An 18,996-nucleotide genomic window follows, 5' to 3' on the forward strand; every position below is an offset into this window, starting at 1 on the left:
ATTTGTTGTCAGGCCAGATTCCGTTTTTCCTCCCACTCTCACTCTTTTACTTTAAAGAAATTCTTACCTTTCTGGTATTTCACACAGCACGTAGTAAACAACTGAACATGAACAACTCTGCCTCCCTCCAAAGTCCCACCCTCTTCAACTGCCTGACCTCTGACGCTTCTCCAACGTGTGCGATAAGAAAGTGAGCAGCTCAAGTAAAATGGCTGGTTTGTTTACACTACCAATGTTAGTGCTGACGCTAGTCTTCCTTACACAAATAACATAGTATTATCGAGCTATAGTTACTGATAGCATCTGAATTTTGCGTTATTCTATGTAATGCTTCGTTCTAGGATTAGACAAACTAAAATCTCTGCAACCATCTAATCTTTTTAGCTCCAGATGAAGCTGCATTAGCCATCACTGGAAAGCAGAGCCGATGTTAACCTGCATCTTGCCTCATGACGCATCATTTCTTCGCCGTTCCGTGCTACCTCCCACAGACCACCCTACCGCTCTGCAGAGAGGCGCGCAAGTCTCGAGCGGTGACAGGCGTAGGCAACTTAAAGGGACGATGCAACGAATGACAGGCAGGAAGCTGGGCAAGTCATTTTATTCGGACCAAATAAAATGATTTGTCAGACTTTTATCATAAATATCAGAATTTAATATTTATGAGTTTCAACACCAGGTGTACATTTAAGTGTGCCATACGCTTCTTAGAAGCATTTTAAGATTACAAAAGAAAAGTGTAAAAATGCCAGAAAGGCAATTACAATTGTAATTGGCTTGGTGTGTAAGTGTGTAATTGTTCTCCTTTTACAGGAATCTTTGATTTCTTTTGTTTCCCTTGTTTGAACTCTGATGATGATTTGTGTGCAGTCTTCTAAAACCACATTCTCACCTAAACGTAGGGACATCCCTGTATGTAATTTAGCAGTGTTCAGCATGTTACAGAACTCGCTGGCAGGCTTTACAACACGCCCCCACCTCCCTCATGAGCTACGATGTCAGGGTTTGAATTAGTTGCTGGCTCCACAAAAAACTTTGATGTAGTGAGTTTAGTATGAAAACAGGGAGTTGCAGTTGTGTAGACAGCACAGATGCCATCCATCACTTCCACTCCTTTGCTTACAGAGATGAAAATAAACCTTGTCTATTCTATAAGGCTGCATGCACATTCACACAAGCACACAGCACACATATATTCTGTCTTTTTTATAGATATTTGTATGTGTTATGAGTGTTATAACATCATACTCGCCTAAGAAATTATTAGGTCAAAGGTCTAAGTTGAACCAGGACGTCACATAGTATGTTCTACATACTATCATCCTATGTACTATACTGTTGATGAGGATGTAAATCAAATGTTTCAACATGTATTTTATCATTTATTTGGACTATAATATGATATTTGCCGATATTCACAAAGTCTGCCATGATACAAATTTTATTAGTTTAAATTAAGTGGCCTGCAATCGATATACGGTATAAGACAATATCAGATGTTCATTTAACACAATCACGCAGACGGGTCTGCACCTGGACTGAACCATCTTCAACTCCAACAATGAACTACTGAGGAGCTTCTGCCCCTTGCTAACAGGAAGGTCCTCTTTACCAAAGTTAGTGCATAGTCAAACTGTTCTATGCACTCCCTGACAACCCCCCCTCTTGACTCTACTCAAAATGGCACAGTCTGAGTTCCCTCCACTAAAAAGCCCATTGGAAGCGCTCACTTCCTGTTTGGCAATTTGGACCCATCACCAGCAGGAAATATGGAGTTCATGCAACAGGCATTTTGCAAATTGAAGTTGCATATAGCCAATAAATGAATTTGATATAAATGTAATCATTATTCAATCAATGTGAATAGCCACAGTATGCATACTGAAACACTTGTAAGTAGGTTAGAATGGTTACATAACTCAGCTACAATGACCTGCCTACACAATTTAGCAACACAACTAGGATTTAAGCGCTATTGTGTCAGCAGGATTGAATCAATGATAGAACTGCATGTGCTAGTATGTATCCGGCCAGTGAGCAACTGGGCATAGGTTAGCACTGTGACAAAAATACAATGAAAAATATTTTCTTAAGATGTAATACTTTTTTTTCAAATATTTTCCTGGAAACCCTCTCTCTCACCACCATTGAGTTATTTATGAATTTATTTCATTCAGCTACAATCAGCTTCTCCATTGTCTTCGTGCATTGCACGGTGGAGTGTCCATAAACAGCAAACTCAGAAATCAACCATATTTTATAAACATAGTCTTGTTGGACTAATTAATTTGAGTAATTTTCCAATACTACATACTCAAACCTGCTTAGAATTGGTGTGCAGGATGGTTTGGGGACACAGAGACAAGCTGTTAACTGTGATGGATGTGGAAACAACTCATGCGGGTAATAATCATTACTATTCTCTCCACATAAATTTGGTCAACCTGGGATTTTATTTTAAAAAAATATTTCTAACAATTTCTCTGGCCGCTCATGTTTCTTGCACCCTATGACATATTTTAGTGATGTTGGTGCTGTTGTTGTTACTATTGATGGAAATCCTAACTGGCAAACCTTTGAAAAAAAACATCATAATGGGTTTTCTCAGGAGGGTGGCTGGAGTCTCCCTTAGAGAAGGGGTGAGAAGTTTGGCTATCCTTGAGGAACTGAGCTGCTATTCCTTTGCGTCGAAAGGAGCCCGTTGAGGTGGTTCGATCATCTGGTAAGGATGCCATCTGTGCGCCTCCCTAGGGTGGTGTTCCAGGCACACCCAGCTGGGAGGAGGCCTCAGGGAAGACCCAGGACTAGGTGGAGAGATTAGATCTCCACACTTACCTGGGAATGCCTCAGGATCCCCCAGTTAGAGCTGGTTAATGTGGGACGGGAAAGGGAAGTTTGGGATCCCCTGCTAGAGCTGCTGCCCCCGCGACCCGATCCCGGATAAACGGTTGAAAAGGAGTGAGTGATCATAATTTGTGTCCTTTGTTGTAAATCATTGTTTTCCTCATCCTGGTACTCCTCTGCAGGGATGGCAAAGCGAAGGATGAGGAGGCAAATATCAGCAAACCCAGAGCTTCACTGGAGTTAAATCACTAAGTTAAATCACTCAGTTAATGGGATTTTCCCAGCATTGGCAATACAGAAGGGATGCCTTGCTATCGCTCTGTGTCACCACCTTATTGGCTACCAGATCATGAGGAGGAAGGAGGAGGCTTTAGTTATGTGGAGACAGATGAGGGGAAGAGAGAAACAAGACAGAAAGGTCTTAGGGGAGAAAAGGCAAGAGAGAAAAGAGCAACACTCAAGTTGAAGCTCAGATGCATTCACGAGTCAGATCAGACACATACCAAAAGCAAAAGAAAAAAAGTCAGCTGGGCTTTTCCGTTTAGCAGCAATTTTATTGATCTCAAATGGAAACAGAGTTATGTTGTTAAAATTTCTATACTGTTCTATTTTTGCTGTACTGTTTCTCTTTGACTCAGCCATATGATGATTTGAGTTCATGTCATACACATGTAAAACACAAAATCTGCACCTGCATTTCCCTGAAGAGGTCGCGTAGGGGTGGGTGACATGAGAAAAACAACTTTATCACGTTTTTTCTACATATTACCCTATGTAAAACTATAGCCCTAAAAGAGAACAAATATATAACGGAGCATTTAGGCTCAGTTTGTGCAATTTTACCAAATTGTGCCAAGTACAATGGACATTTAACAAAAAGCTAACTGTTGCCTCTGCTGGCTGCTGTGTGACTGGTCTCTTTGCAATTTCACTCTCAGTAGACTGTTTAGATGCTGTGTCTTTAGGTGGTTGAAAAGGTTTGTTGTGTAACCATCAGATATGCACACCGTGTGTGACTGTGTGTGATTGTGTGTGAGGTTTGGGCAGAAGGCGGCCGCTGGGAAGTGACAGCGCTGCCTCCTTGTTAAACACATTAGGAGTCCGTGGTTGCACGGGACATGTAACTGTTTTTTTAGGCACATTTTTCACAGCTTGTTCCACAAATTCTATGAATAAGTGTAGATAGACAGCGTTGATGCGACGCGATTGTCTTAGGCTCGCGTGCTGTTAGGACACAGTTTCGTTTTCATTTTCAGCCATGAGACTTCCCACTACACTCTGAATTAAACATGATGGGGAATGAGAAGTCCTTGTCACTGCCTTTAGTTCACTATGATTGGTTGATCAGCATGTCTTTAGGGTGGTGCATGAGGGGGACTAGCCAATAGTGTGATTTGGCTGAGGAAAAAAATACCTGAGCATAGAACAGCAATGGATAGAATGTGCCCTACAGACGATACTAAGATCTTTTGCTTTGGCAGATCGTCGACACGTTCTAATCCTTCACGATCTTACCATCCCTAGGGTCGCGGGGGGCTGGAGCTAGTCCCAGCTGACATTGGGTGTGAGGCAGGGGTACACCGCGGACATGAGGCCAATCTTTCGCAGGGCACATAAAGACAAACGGAGACAGACAACCATTCACGCTCACATTCACGTCTACAGGCAATTTAGAATCATCAATTACTCTAACACATGCATGTCTTTGGACTGTGGGAGGAAGCCAGAGAACCCGAAGAGAATCCACGTAGACATGGAGAGAGCATGCATACCCCCACGCTTTTTGACATTTGTATAAAATTCAAATCAAATGAATTTTAAATAGATGTCTGTGTCTGGCTATTGATTTTCTGTGATGCTGATGAAACAGCTAAGTTCAATCAGCGACACTCTGCCGGGCAAATTTAAGCTGTTTTTTCTCACATGAACTCCGGACAATGATGAGTTTCTCTATTCATATGTGGGCTCAATCAGGCATTACAAGGACTGGTGAAGTCTCTTTAATGTCCGATCCAATGTATTCAAACATTTGCATTCTCTCATACAGCACTGTCGAGTAATGCGTAAATAATTTCACGTTTGCAATGCATGTGTGAAAGGGGCTAATGTCCCTTACTATGTGTAGCTCTAAGGATAATAACAAAGGAGATATACAAGAAGAGCAAGAGCATGAAGTCTAAAATACATAACATGTAATCACAACGCACTGCATGTCATCCCTCTGGTTCTGTTTCCTGTCTTTTCTGTCAACATGCGCGCACACACGCACACACACACACACACACACACACACACACACACACATGCACAGCTTGAAATAACACCTCGGGAAGTGTAATTTACTTTAGGACATTGACATTGACTCGCAAATGATAATAATTTTCAACAAACAAACTTAGAATTGCTTCTTTGCCGAAGCTCTCACACAGCCTGAATGTTCATATGTGCACAGTATCCAAAGGCAGTAAACATGAACAGGTGTCAGACTTTCTCAGCAGCGTTTGGATACTTGGAGTCCTTGAAATGCTTAGGATGACTCTTGAACTCTGTGTCTACTGTTTCCCTTTCAGGACTGGCTGAGTAAGTTTGGCTACCTCCCACCCCCTGACCCAGTCACTGGTCAGCTTCAGACCAAGGAGGCCCTGACCAAGGCCATCAAAGCCATGCAGAAGTATGGAGGGCTTCAGGAGACTGGAGTCTTAGGTATGTGCCTGTGTTTGTTTGGGGAATACACATGGGTCAGTTAGTACTTTGGCTAGATTGAGGAAAAATATACGGAACAGTGAATGATATAATCAAGAAAACCACCAACTCCTCTCCTCCTCCTCACCTTTAGACCAAGCCACACTGGGCCTAATGACAACCCCCAGATGTTCTCTGCCAGATGTGTCGGAGGCCGAGGTGACAATGGGCCGCAGGAAACGAAGCCAAACTCCTCAGAATAAATGGGATAAGAGGCATCTCTCCTGGAGGTAGGAGTAATGAAATAAAAGGATAGATAGACACCATATTGACAGTGTCATTTACAGATGAAAAAAAAACATGAGCCATTTAGGTTGTGCAGTAGGTCACACTACTTACACGATACATAAACATACCGTGGTCATATTAGTTGGGCACTCCAGGGTTGATTAAAGAATAATCATCCAGTTGAGTTTGTTGAGTTTGTGTTTCGCCATTTATTTGTTTCATATCAGCTCATCTGTTTGTCTTAGCCTTAATGCCCTTCTGGACAGTCCAGTACATGACATTAGTGCAGTGCAGTCAGCAATAAATCAGAACTCCCCCCTGCCACCCCCCTCACAAACTGTGCATCCTTTGATAGATTAAATTAGAGGACCCTTCCTCTAGCCGGAAATCTTTTGCTCTCCGGATCAATTCTTGCTCAGAGCAAAGGCCTTTTGTGAAAGTGGCAAGCCGATTAGAGAGACCTTTAATAAACAACAAACACGACTGTTCTGTCCTCTCAGAAGATGTACAAGACTCAGAAGCCTCATTAAACTTAGAAAATAGAATGTTGTTTTAAGTTATTAAAATGTGCTACTTGCCAAATCATTATTGCAACAAGGTACAGAAAGTTAATGAATTGATTTTTATATACATTAATTAGATCTATTCTAAGTCCAGTCTAGGTTCATGTAGTTCTACTGTAATTAAAGGAAAAGTCCACTATATATATATATATATATATATATATATAAACCTGTATATTTAGACTATCTTCATTTGAACAGATTCCAATGGAGTCACTGCAAAAACAAAGTATACATAGTAACATAATTCAGTTCAAAATGTTCAGAACCTTCCGGCCTTTATAAAATACAGATGAGCCTTAGATTCTCATACAACTGCATTCTCAATTCATGTGAGAAAAATGTTTTTTTTCTTCTCTTGGATCAAAAAATGTTTCTAATCAATTGTAAGAACGCAGAGGGCAGGCGATCAGGGTGGGTTGGTGGATGGATGGGTTGAAAAAACACAGAGCTTCACCCCAGAAAGGAGGTTCATGTCCCACAAAACTTATTATGTTTTGTTATACAACAAACATACTTATTTTAAACCAAACCTCAATCTTTTCCCAAACCTAAACAAGCAGTTTTGTGGCATTTCACAATGTAAATAAGGTGTTTGAATCAGTGATCGTAATCCGGGAGGAAAAATGTATCCCTTAAAAAGACAAGTCAGGGGGAGAGGTAGAGTGTGCGGACTGGTTGTACAAGAACGGATTGTGGGGTTGGATGGATAAATGAATTAATAAATGCATTTTTATTTTGTTATACATTTTAAAGAAAAAAAACATAACAAATTGGTGTGAATATGCAACAGAAAAAAAATCATCATAATTCATGCTTACACTGATCCATTTCACACAATCTAATCGGCACAATCAATAACCAAAAAAGAATCAGACTGAAGCCAAAGCCCTATTGTTACCTAACCTACAGTACATAACCCATAACATATCCCAGAATCAGCAATATGAAAGAGAAAAGGGGTTGAATACATTACTACTGTCTCCAGTCATCACATGCACATTTCTCAAATGCTCTGCCAGAAGAAGTGCATTAAGTCATCTATTGGAAAAGAGAGGATTGTTTGAAATACACTTGACATGACAATCAACCAAAGAGAAGTGGATGATACTGCAGCAGTGCTTTGAGGGGTTTCTACAATATATGAATTCCAAAACTTGGTTTTGAAAGGCTTTTTGCCATGATACCATCTCACCGTTGGAATCAGTTTCAACTGCTGTGAATCCGAGATGAGAAAAGCGGTTGGTCCTCCACAAGAAGTGGGATACAGATTCTTTTTAGAGCCACTTTTGAAGCCTACAGGTGGTGCAAGAAAAAAGTCCTGTGAAGAGCAGACACTGTAAAGTTTTGTAGTTTTCCCATGATGGAAGAATATGGATTCATGACCACCTGAGAAACCACAGCATATAATGTTACACAGCGGAATTCATACAAGCCATCAGGGCTTATTCAACAATGAGCATGCTGCGTGTGTGTGTGTGTGTGTGTGTGTGTGTGTGTGTGTGTGTGTGTGTGTGTGTGTGTGTGTGTGTGTGTGTGTGTGTGTGTGTGTGTGTGTGTGTGTGTGTGTGTGTGTGTGTGTGTGTGTGTGTGTGTGTGTGTGTGTGTGTGTGTGTGTGTGTGTGTCTGTGTGTGTACGCTAGAAATATGAATATGTGCATCATTTTAGAAATCAGGAGAGCCAACACACACATACCTACAATACAGTATGTGCACATACACACAGGCCTGTATGCCTTCCTCCTGCTGGGCTTTAGCTTTCTTTCTCTTCTTTGTACTGCTGCCAATCATACACTGCGCTCCCGTCAGCTCACTTCACTCTGAAATAAGACAGGTTTGTCGTCAGTCCAGTGAAGCCCCTTTGTTTTCACAACACTCACATTTGTAGAAGGGTGAGCTGGAACAGTTGTGGACTGTGTGTCTGCCTTTAGAGCCATAGAGCTTTCCATACGGTGCAGTATGTTTCAGTAAAGTACCATAACAAAGCATTGATATTCTGCATAGATAGGCCGCTTCTGTAACTCTCCGATCGTGCTTTCCGCTTCCGTTTTTTTCATCTGATGGCCCTTGCATAGTGATTTCCTCACTGCTTGGTTTTGGAAATTATTTTTATCATCTAATATTTTATGGTATCTCTGCTTGATTAGATTATGTGGCTGAACAAGGGTTAGCAGAATAGAGACAATGCGTGAAAAATCGAATGAGTCAGATGCAATCTGACAGCGATATCAAATGTTAGCATTCAGTCAGATTAAAGAAAAGTACAACTATTTATATCACTGCAACATACATATTATATATCAATATATTAATTTTAATTATTGCATTGTACAGCCAAGAAGGTAATGTGTATAAATAAATTGCTTTATTGATGTTTTATTAATCATCACATGGAGTTTTCTTTTTCTCAGAACAAGTCAGAACAAGTAGATTTTTGGGGGATTTTTTTAACATCTTGCTACTGAGGAGGAAACCATTATATTCAAGATAAACAAAGGACATTACACAATTTGTGTGTACTCCAAGGTCTGAGAGTTTCTATTCAGCCCTCAGAAAGGCTGGAAGCTGGCACAAAAAAACAAAAGGTCACTCTTTATCTGTGATTGGTCTTGACACTGCTTTTTACGCAGAACACTGTTCATTATTGAGAGTATGTTTAGTGATTGGTATACACAGTTGAGTCCTAATAAGGCAACTGTCATATTAACAACCTAATCAGTAACTCAGTTAACAGAGTTCAGTCTTGCTCTTGTCAAACAGCACTGTATGGTTCCTTTGAGTCTGTACACATGCCACAATGATTTGGATGATTAGCCTTAACTAAGAAATCATGCCTATGTTCCCACACTCTGGTTAAAAAAAATAAATGAATAGCTTTGCAAAAAGGAGCAAAGTGCAAATATGTGTAGCGAAGTCCTTAGTTCACTTCAAGCACTAAAAAAATGTTAATAGAATAGAACTCTGGCTTTTATTCAGAAACTCACAGAAAATTTGACTTCTGGTTCCTGCAGTGTTATGGGAGCCCCTGATCTTGCAAAGGTCTGCACCATTAAGTATAGATAGTTCAATTAGAGTATTATTAACTTACAATGAGAAGCAAAGTCTCATACACTCATTCGTGATTTAGCTCACCTCGGCATGATTGACAATGTTCAGCTGACTGGTGCTTCACACTCTACTGTGCTTCATTATGTTCTGGAAATGTGCAGATGTGGGGAGTTACTGTTATTTCATAAAGGGAGGGGAAAAGGCTTAGGAGACACTCCTTTCAGGGACTCGGATTTAAGTTATATGTTTTTTCTGCAATAGAAATCTAAGTAAATTATTTTTTGTGATGACGTCTGGGAGCCTTTGTGCCAGGGCTGAGCCCTTAATCCCCAATTTAACTTCTTTTTACCTCTTTTCTCTTTCTCTTACACACACCCATACGGCACATTGCACTCAGCCAAATATGTTACAGCCCAGTTGTATAACAGCCCACTGTTAGCTCATTATCTCATATTGTTAGCCCATTATCACAGCAGACAGCCTGGCAGTCATTAGCAGTCCCACTGATAACTCAAACAGATAGGTGAAGCGAGCTGAGCAGAGGAGAGAAAAGATGGGCATGAGGATAGCGGAGAGGCAGGAGAGAAAACAAGAAGCAAACATGAGGAGGGAGATTGCATCTTTTATTTCCGCATCTATTTAGTCTGATACAGTGGGTGGGTTTTACTGACTAAGTGCTGGATTGAAAAATCATCAACTCTCATACATCTCTTTAGACTCGTCATCTTTTCTAATGAAGTCAGTGAAGTGAGTACAAGAATAAGCGATATAAGAACATGAACAGAATTAATTATCATGCCAGTCCGTCTTAGATGCCAGCCCACAGAGGTATCATGCTCTTAACATTTTGTGGAGTGTGTTAAGACTATTATTATTAAATAAACATAACCTAAAGTTCAACTACATTCTTTTTGTAAAACCAAGCAATCCTTACCCACAGGGGGTTATTTCAAAACAATATTTAAAAAACATATTTAAAGTAGAAGGCGGTTGTTAATGAGAATATTAAGCGTAGCCCTGGTCATAACTCAGCAGCAGGGGTCCAAGTGCTAATCATTGCCATGGCTCACCGTTGTTAGTGAGTGTTGAAATGCCACAGCTGTAACCATAGGCACCGGTATGTTATAGTCCTAGAAATAGCTCTGGGACTATAAGATGTAATAATATAAAGCTGCAAGCAGTAATGGCCAGGCATACCACTGCATGACACACTGTTTTCATTCTTTTGTTTCTTTGACACCTATGAAATTTGGATAAGTGTGTGTTTTTGACCAATACCTTCTAAATTTCCAAATTAAGCAAGTTGAATTAATTTGATTTTTCTGTTGATTACTTTTCACTGAGAGGTAATAATTGTGCCCCCAAGGGTTAATCTATGACATGTTTTATCTTCAGCTAAGGAGCAAGATAATCTATTTCCTAGTTACTGAACCTACCGCAAGAGTCTACAGCCACACTAGAAGCTCTATGAGGCTACAGCAACTAAATGCTAATGTCACTGTGCTAACATGGTCACAATAGCCAGGTTTCCATTAAATTGCCAAGTTAATTTTGAGTCAACTTTTGAGATGACACGAAAAGAAATGTGAATCTGCCTGTAAACATAGCTCAAGTAGAGGTTGCAAACCGGAAAAAAGTTCTTCAGACCATCCAAACAATCTACTAGAGAACTATGGAGAGAGGAACCAGGAATTTGGTTCACTCAGGCAAGGTTTAATTGTTCTTTAATGTCAGCTAGTAATGGCCCTGCTTCATGCTCTCTGGAGATGAAGACACGTTAGCAGGTTGGAGGTAATTTTGTAGGGCTCTAGCCGTGCTCCTCCTGTTCCTCCTTGCACAAAAGAGCAGATACCGGTCAAGCTGCTGGGTTGATGCCCTTCTACGACCCTGTCCAGCTCTCCTCGTGTGAGGGCCGTTCTCCTAGTACCTCCTCCATGTTCTTGAGACTGTGCTGGGAGATGCAGCAAAACTGTCTTGCAATCGCATGTATGGATGCGCCAACCTGGAGCAGATAGACTACCTGTGCAACCTGATTGGGCTGCAGGTATGGACTCATTCTACTAGTAGTGACAACGACCAACTGTCTCTGGCCACCACATGTTTTTTGTGAGTTGTCTTGCTTTTGCCTCTCCATTGCGCACTTTAATTTGCACCAAAGCATGCAAAATTGACTTGTGCTTCCTAAATGGACAAATTGATATCCCTGAAGTGTAACTGACTTGGTGGTGTGACTGCTACCTTCAGTAATAGGATGCTGCAATCGTCTTAGTCAGGGAAGCAGGCATTGAGCTTCATTCATATGTATATATGTATATATATATATATGAAGAGAGAAAGAGAGAGAGAGAGATGCCTCTATTATTAGCCAAATCATGAATCCATCATTGTGTATGTATCACAAAGCAGTTCTGCCTCCCAGATGAGTTTATTGACATCACACTACATAATTCCAGGGTATTGAAGTCCTGCTTCCATTTGAGGCCACCAACCTGTGAAATTGCTTGGTGGAACTTAAAGAATAACTATAAATGTTATTGAGTGTTATCTTATTATGGGGCCATTACATTTTTCTCCAGATTCCACATCTCCATCACAGAGTTGGTCACTGTGATAGTCAGGATAAACTGAGAAAGGGGAGCGAAAGATTTGTGGAGAATGGGTGGACTCATGCAGAGCCTTTTAATTTAATGTCTTTCATCTTCAGCGTGAATGACATAACGCGTGTGTGTGTGTGTGTGTGTGTGTGTGTGTGTGTGTGTGTGTGTGTGTGTGTGTGTGTGTGTGTGTGTGTGTGTGTGTGTGTGTGTGTGTGTGTGTGTGTGTGTGTGTGTGTGTGTGTGTGTGTGTGTGTGTGTGTGTGTGCGTTTGCATGGGTGCGTGCGTGTGTGTGTGAGGAGGTATGAGGAGTATTTGGTAAAAACACAGCATGGGCCCGTGTCTTTGTCAGCAAATGTGAATGTGCTTTTGTGGCGCTACATATGTGCATCTATACAAACGCATATGAGCATATGAATCAACATCTGCATATGAACTTTCAATATTCAGGGCAATCCGCTTATGTCTACGGAGGGTAGCGCAGCACAGGAGTTGATTATATTGTGTGTGTGTGTGTGTGTGTGTATGTGTGTGTGTGTGTGTGTGTATGTGTGTGTGTGTGTGTGTGTGTGTGTGTGTGTGTGTGTGTGTGCGTGTGTGTGCGTGTGCGTGCGTGCGTGCGTGCGTGTGCGTGCGCGTGTGTCTTAGTGCGTGCATGTACATTTTAGCATCACTTTTGATGTCAGCTCATGTCTCCGTGGAGCAGCAGAGCCACAGGAGGTAAGAGCCTGCTGAGAGACTGAAGGCGGGGGACAGCAAAAGAGTCTTAGAGTTTTTCCTCATCTGTTTCTCTTCCTCCATCCATCCCTCTCTTTTATCCCTCTGCTTCTCTTCTTCTGAATCATAGCTCTGCTTGTAGAAAGACATATAAGAATAATGTGGAAATTACAAGTCAAACAGGTAAAATGTTATTGGAGATTTTGTGTGTGTGCAAACGTTTCTGTCTTTCCATATCAGCTTAAGCTCATACTAATGTAGCATGCATGCAGACACATTTACCGACACCTAAGCCTTACTCATTTGTCAAATGACGGTGGAAATCGTGCCATGGAATTAAATAGGTCGAGAGCGGAGTCAAACTTAATCAGCCCTCTGCCTCTCCAACTAATTTCAAAGTGTGGTAAATCACTTCTTCCTAATATGTGGTAGAAGAAGCAAGATGGGTTGCAGATAGGACTGGGCGGTATGGCCTAAAATGTATATGGTTGTAGAAGCAGCTATTCGGCCAGCAAAGTTCATGGTTATAAAGGTTATGATGGATGAGTGGTAAAACATGGGAGACCTGGTTTGAGCCATGTGAGAAAATTCATGTTTATACTTTGTTTGGTTTGGGTTCTTCCACTCGTCAAATACTGGTGCTTTGTCACGGTCAAACTCATACAGAAGGGGAGTCTCTACTCAGAACCATTATTTCACTATATCTTTCCATTGCAAATATTTGTTTGCAGCTATATTAATGTTTTGAATGTTAAGTGCAGAACCTTTACCCAAACTGCCACGCACAGATACTACAGATAGTAAGAATTGGGGTTTTGCAGAATTGTGTAATATTGATGCTGACAGAGTTTCACTGGGTAGCCATGGGACATCCGCACACACATACACACTTTTCAAATCCCAGTTTTGTCCTCGCTACTTTTGTAGTTTTACAGTTATAATTTCAGTGGCTCACTAAAATCCTCTCACTGTCCTGCCATTATAATCCATTTGAAAGAAGCACTCACAGCTATAATCTTGCATAAAGCAGCAGCAAGTGCTTTCAAGTAGCCAGTTTGTTGCTCAGGAATACGCCTCTCAGGCTACATACAGGCTTCTCTAGCAAGCAGGTCTTAACAGCAAATAACATATCCTTCTTTCCAATGTTGGTGGGAAAAATTATTTATGTTTTGATTAACAATTGACAATGTATATTGCCCACAAAAAAACTAATTACCTTGCCTCTCGGGGCTTCCAAGGTGTATTTATAATACTCTGATAAAAAAAGGACACTAAAAATGGACCTTAATCAAAGCTTAGGCAGTAAATAACATTGCTTTTGATATAAAAATAGATATTTGGTATAACAATGAAAATACCTTATCATTCATTGTCATTGTCAGTTCCCTGCCAGTAAATGTAATTTTTGGTAGGGTGAAGCACAGGATTAGTCTCTCATTTATCACGGAAGGCATGATGGCATCACCTGTCATTTGCTCATGTAAGTTGAAGTAAAGATTTTCTGGTTGTTTGTCCGTCAATCCAATTGTTGTGAATGCGATATCTCAGGAACCCCTGCAGTGAATTTCTTCAAATTTGGCACAAATATGCACTTGGACTCAGTGATGAACTGATTCGATGTTGGAGGTCAAAGATCAAAGTCCCTAAGACCACATGTCTGTTGCATCCTTGTGAATGCGATAACTCAGGAGCTCCTTCAAGGATGTTATTCCAATTTGGCACAAATGTCCACTTAGAGTCAAGGATGAACTAACTAGATGTCGGTGCTGCTGGACTTCTGATTGACATGAATTCCTTCAGAGTCTTCATTACATAAAATATGTAAGTCTAGACAGTTTGGATGTAAACAGCAACTTGACTGGTTGGCGAAGGCATAAAAACGCAAGGTGATAATTAAGCCATGAATATAAATGCCCTCCCCCACTTATGCCCATGTATCATCGCGATCGCTCTCTCTCTCATACTGACATCCCTGTACTGCCTTACAAGTCTGTCACACAAGCCATTTTTAAAGAGCTTTTGTAATGAGGTACATTTTTGGCGGGTGAGGAAAAGGAGACATCAGATACTCTGTCAGAGATGGAGATGTGTCTGTGTGATCACTGATCCCTCTGAGTGCAGTAGCCTGGAGAAACGCTGCAACTTATGAACTCGTCATTCGCACGAAGAACAAACCCTGATTCTGACTAAAGTTAGAACTGTGTAAGATGCAGCCATGGGGAGTTGTCAGAAATATTTCTGACATAGGTTAGAGAGAGTGTCTGTGTGTCTGCTTTTTACTCCATCTTCTGCTCATTCTCCCTCATATAGGTCTCTCTTTCCTTATCCTTCCTCATTACCTTATTCTTACCTACATCATCCTTTTGTTTCTCTGCAGATTTGACAGTTCAGTATGTTCTTATGAGATATACCGGGGTGTCACCTAGTGAAATTAATAAAAAGATTAACCATATAATCTTAAATTGTTTTATTCTAACCAAAGTTGAGTCTCCTATTCAACATCGGTGCAATTTTTCTCTGACACACAATGGCAAACACTCCCATTCAGTGTCACTTTGCTCACTTAAATTATACCTTATACGTAAGTGAGTTGTCAGTGAGCATCATAGACTATGAAGATGGATGATGCTTGCGAAAGTGAAGCCAAAATATCCCGAATACAGGCGCCGCCATGTTGTAATGTTGGAGTCAGAGTCAGTGCAGCAGGGATCGGGCGATGGAGAGAGTCGCCAAAGTGACATTCATACACCTACATGACCGATCACGTCTATCACAGCTGTCAATCATGATCAACCCATCTTTATAGCATAAAACAATTAATTAAAATGAAATGTATAAGAAAAACAAACACTTGATCAAACATCAGCGTGATAAGAACTACCATCTTTGGGATAACAACGGGAGGGGGGCATCGTTTATGACCTATATTGCAGCCAGACACCAAGGAGCACTCAATATGTTTTGATTTTACTTTCAGGAAGCTGGCTAGCCATCCATCTTTATATAGAGTTTATGGTAAGCATTTACCATAAATTTACCAGACCCTTGTGATGAGATGTCAGGGTGGTCACAAGTGGACAGAGCCAGTCCCAGTAATCAGTATACACAAACCATCTGTCTTCTTATTTCACCAAGCTGAGATCACCTCAGACTCTGTAGTCTTTAGGTACTGTCTATTAACACATTTTAATTTTAATTCCTTTTAAAGTCCACACTGGGAAATGCTTGAAATGCCAAGTCCACTCAGAAAGGTGTTTTTCTTCTGTTTATGTCGCCTAAAATGTCTTACATTTACTATACTGACTTGTTTGACACAATAGAGTAGAGCTGCAAATATTAGTCAATCAATCAATCAATTAATCAATTAATCAATTATTATTATTAAGTTAATCATCAACCTGTAGGATAATGTTTTAATCATTTTTGAGCAATTTCTTTTAAGAAAACAGTAAACTGAATATCTTTGTGTTGTGATCATAACAAGACATTTGAGGACGTTATCTTAGCTTTGGGAAACACATTCTCATATTTTTCACTATTTTCTGACATTTCATAGACGAAACAATCGAAAATTATTTGCAAAGATTAGCACTAATAGAAATATCCGTTTGTTGCAATCTAACAATGAGAATTAGAGAGGTGTTTTCACATTCATCTACTGAATCGGAGATTCAAACATATTCTGGACAAGCTAGATTCGGTACATCCCAAATTCATAAGCCACTCACTGTCTAATATGCAAAAGCCAGAAAAGAAACCTATAGGTATTATGTTATGTACACCGTTATCATGGCAGTGTCGTTACAAGCTAACAAACAACATAAGCAAATAAAAGATGCTACACTTAACATTCTGATACCTCTGCTATTTGCCGGTTTTGGTGCACCACAGACTCCTCATCTGAGTCTAGATCTGACTGACGCTGGGTTCAGAGTTCACAAAGGATAACCTAAGCTATTGCGAGCCAAATGCAGACCTTCCCTGGCCACAAAGCTGCCCCAGTGTCTTGTCCAAACCGCATGAGCAGCACTTCCCGGTGCTTCCGTTTCCTGTCGGAACCTGGTGTGAGGCTCAAACATGTGTGGCTGAATCTCGACGATGTTTTTAGCCATCTCCATCAGTCACTGGTCAACCTATCTCATGCAGTGAGGGAGAAAGAGTAGTGCTTTACAGACCCTTCTCAAAGATTTGGGTTTTATTACTTTACTTTAATGTAGGGAAACCATGTTAAACTAAATATTAATTATAGCAAAATGTTTTTTACATACTGTAAAATTGGTCTGGAGGGGGACTTTGATGATGAACAGCCCAGTATCCCTTGAAAATGATGTTATTGGTAAAATTGCATACATCTTTTTTTAATCTTTTTTAACCATGCCAGAACAAAGAGCTTAACATTAATAAGAAAAGAAAAAAAAAAAAAAAACAGAAAAAAAATAAACCTTAGAAAGGATCATTATGAACCGCTGGTGTACCTACACCAGGATCAGAGCACCTAGGCCGAAACAAGAGCAAAAGAAAACAGTGGGAGGAAAGCTTCAGACAGATGAGGCACCAGATCTCATAAAAGGTCCTTAATCATGAAGAATCTGTGTATGAATGGAAACAAGTGTCAAACAAATGATTTGTTTGGCAGGAACTCGACTTTCCAGCTTCAATAAAAGAACGAATGAGAATGACAAAGGGCTTTTTATGAACAAGATTGTTTGTAAAAAAAGAACTTCTGTCTCTCAACCTATTTGTAACCCAAATGTTTACAATGGCACAGCTGGGCTTGGCAAGTCCCATAGCAGGTGCAGTTGGTCTAAAAAAATCCAACAAAGTAAGGTTTTTCGAGTTACTATTGTTGGGGAGTGGGATTTGCATATGCACCGTAAAGGGGAGGACTATTACACTGTGATTTTGAGTTTAAAGTTTAAATCATTAAGGTTTCAGCTTTAACATAAAGCAGAAAACACCCCTTGAGTAGCTTCTTTGTGAAGTAAAAGTGGTGTATCTGTTTACTGTGCAGCCAGTCAAACCTGTGCTGTTTCAATAAAAAAGTCAGTCAATAATTCTGCTGCTTTTCCTTCCTGCCATAAGCAACTACTGATTTGATTTGGTTCTACACACAGTGTGACAACACGACACAACAGCGGAGCACATTGGAAGGCATTGGTTGCCGTTTGTGTGTGTGTGTGTGTGTGTGTGTGTGTGTGTGTGTGTGTGTGTGTGTGTGTGTGTGTGTGTGTGTGTGTGTGTGTGTGTGTGTGTGTGTGTGTGTGTGTGTGTGTGTGTGTGTGTGTGTGTGTGTGTGTGTGTGTGTGTGTGTGTGATTTTGGCTGCTCCTTCTGCAATGCTTAATGCTTTGTTTCCCTCGATTTAATGAAAATCTTAAGGATTATAACTTCAAGACCCATCAGACTTGTTCCCATTTGCATATTGTCATGTGCATTTTAAAGCATCGCATCAGAAAATATGGATGGAAACGGCAAAATCTGTTTGTGCAAAAACATTTTTATTTCAGCTTGAGGTGTTTTTTGCTTCCAATACAATTTTTTCCTTCTCTATACTGATTCTGATACCTGAACTTGCTTATTTGTGAATACCAGATTCAAAAACGATACCAGTGCATTGATATATACGGCTGTGATATGACTGCTATCATTGTGTATGGCCTGGCTCTGGTTAAACCCTTTGTAAAACATGAACAAATATGTACACAGAATGAATGCCACATAATTTATTTTATTATCTAGTTTGACAGTTAGTCTTAACTGAAATAGAAATTAAAAATTACTTTTGAATTAGATTTCTTTCTAATTTACATCCGGATCATTGCAGACTTGGGTACTCACTTATACCAATACCAGCATTTTAGGCAGTACCTGAGACATTTTCGATACTGGTATTGGAAGAACTCTAGACATCTTTTCGGATGTTCACTTTACCTATCTTTGTCTCATGCATGAAATATGACCAATACTAGCTGTCATGGAAGAACAATTGAAAGACCTCCATTTTTTTCTCATAGATGGGTTTGATGGCCAAGTGAACTTGTTTTGTATCTGGTTAGCTACCTCTGCTTCTTCTTCTCGGTTTACTGGAGGGTTACATCATACAAAGTGTGTCTAGTGCCTACTTCTGACACAAAACTATGCTCCACTTGGTCCAAAACTTGGTCCAAACCAGTTGATGGAAACATCACACACATCACATTTGTTTTTACGACATTTCAAAAGGTCATTTAAAATTCACTCTGCAATTAAATGCAAGCACA

The 18,996-nt window shown here is 40.3% G+C and overlaps 1 protein-coding gene across 1 annotated transcript in view; it reads left to right on the top strand.

The window, feature by feature from the left end:
- The window catches only part of LOC310959177 (matrix metalloproteinase-17-like), a gene marked incomplete at its 3' end in the record, with an annotated part of 72,183 nt that overhangs the window by 23,026 nt on the left and 30,161 nt on the right, over positions 1-18,996 (top strand). The window contains exons 2-3 of the mRNA XM_083930428.1: positions 5,415-5,547; positions 5,681-5,816. Of these exons, the coding sequence (XP_083786554.1) occupies positions 5,415-5,547; positions 5,681-5,816 (269 nt within the window). The remainder of the gene's footprint in view (positions 1-5,414; positions 5,548-5,680; positions 5,817-18,996) is intronic.

The sequence above is a fragment of the Echiichthys vipera genome (assembly GCF_963691815.1).
Source record: "Echiichthys vipera genome assembly, chromosome: 16".
In the NCBI taxonomy this organism is placed as follows: Eukaryota; Metazoa; Chordata; class Actinopteri; order Perciformes; family Trachinidae; genus Echiichthys; species Echiichthys vipera.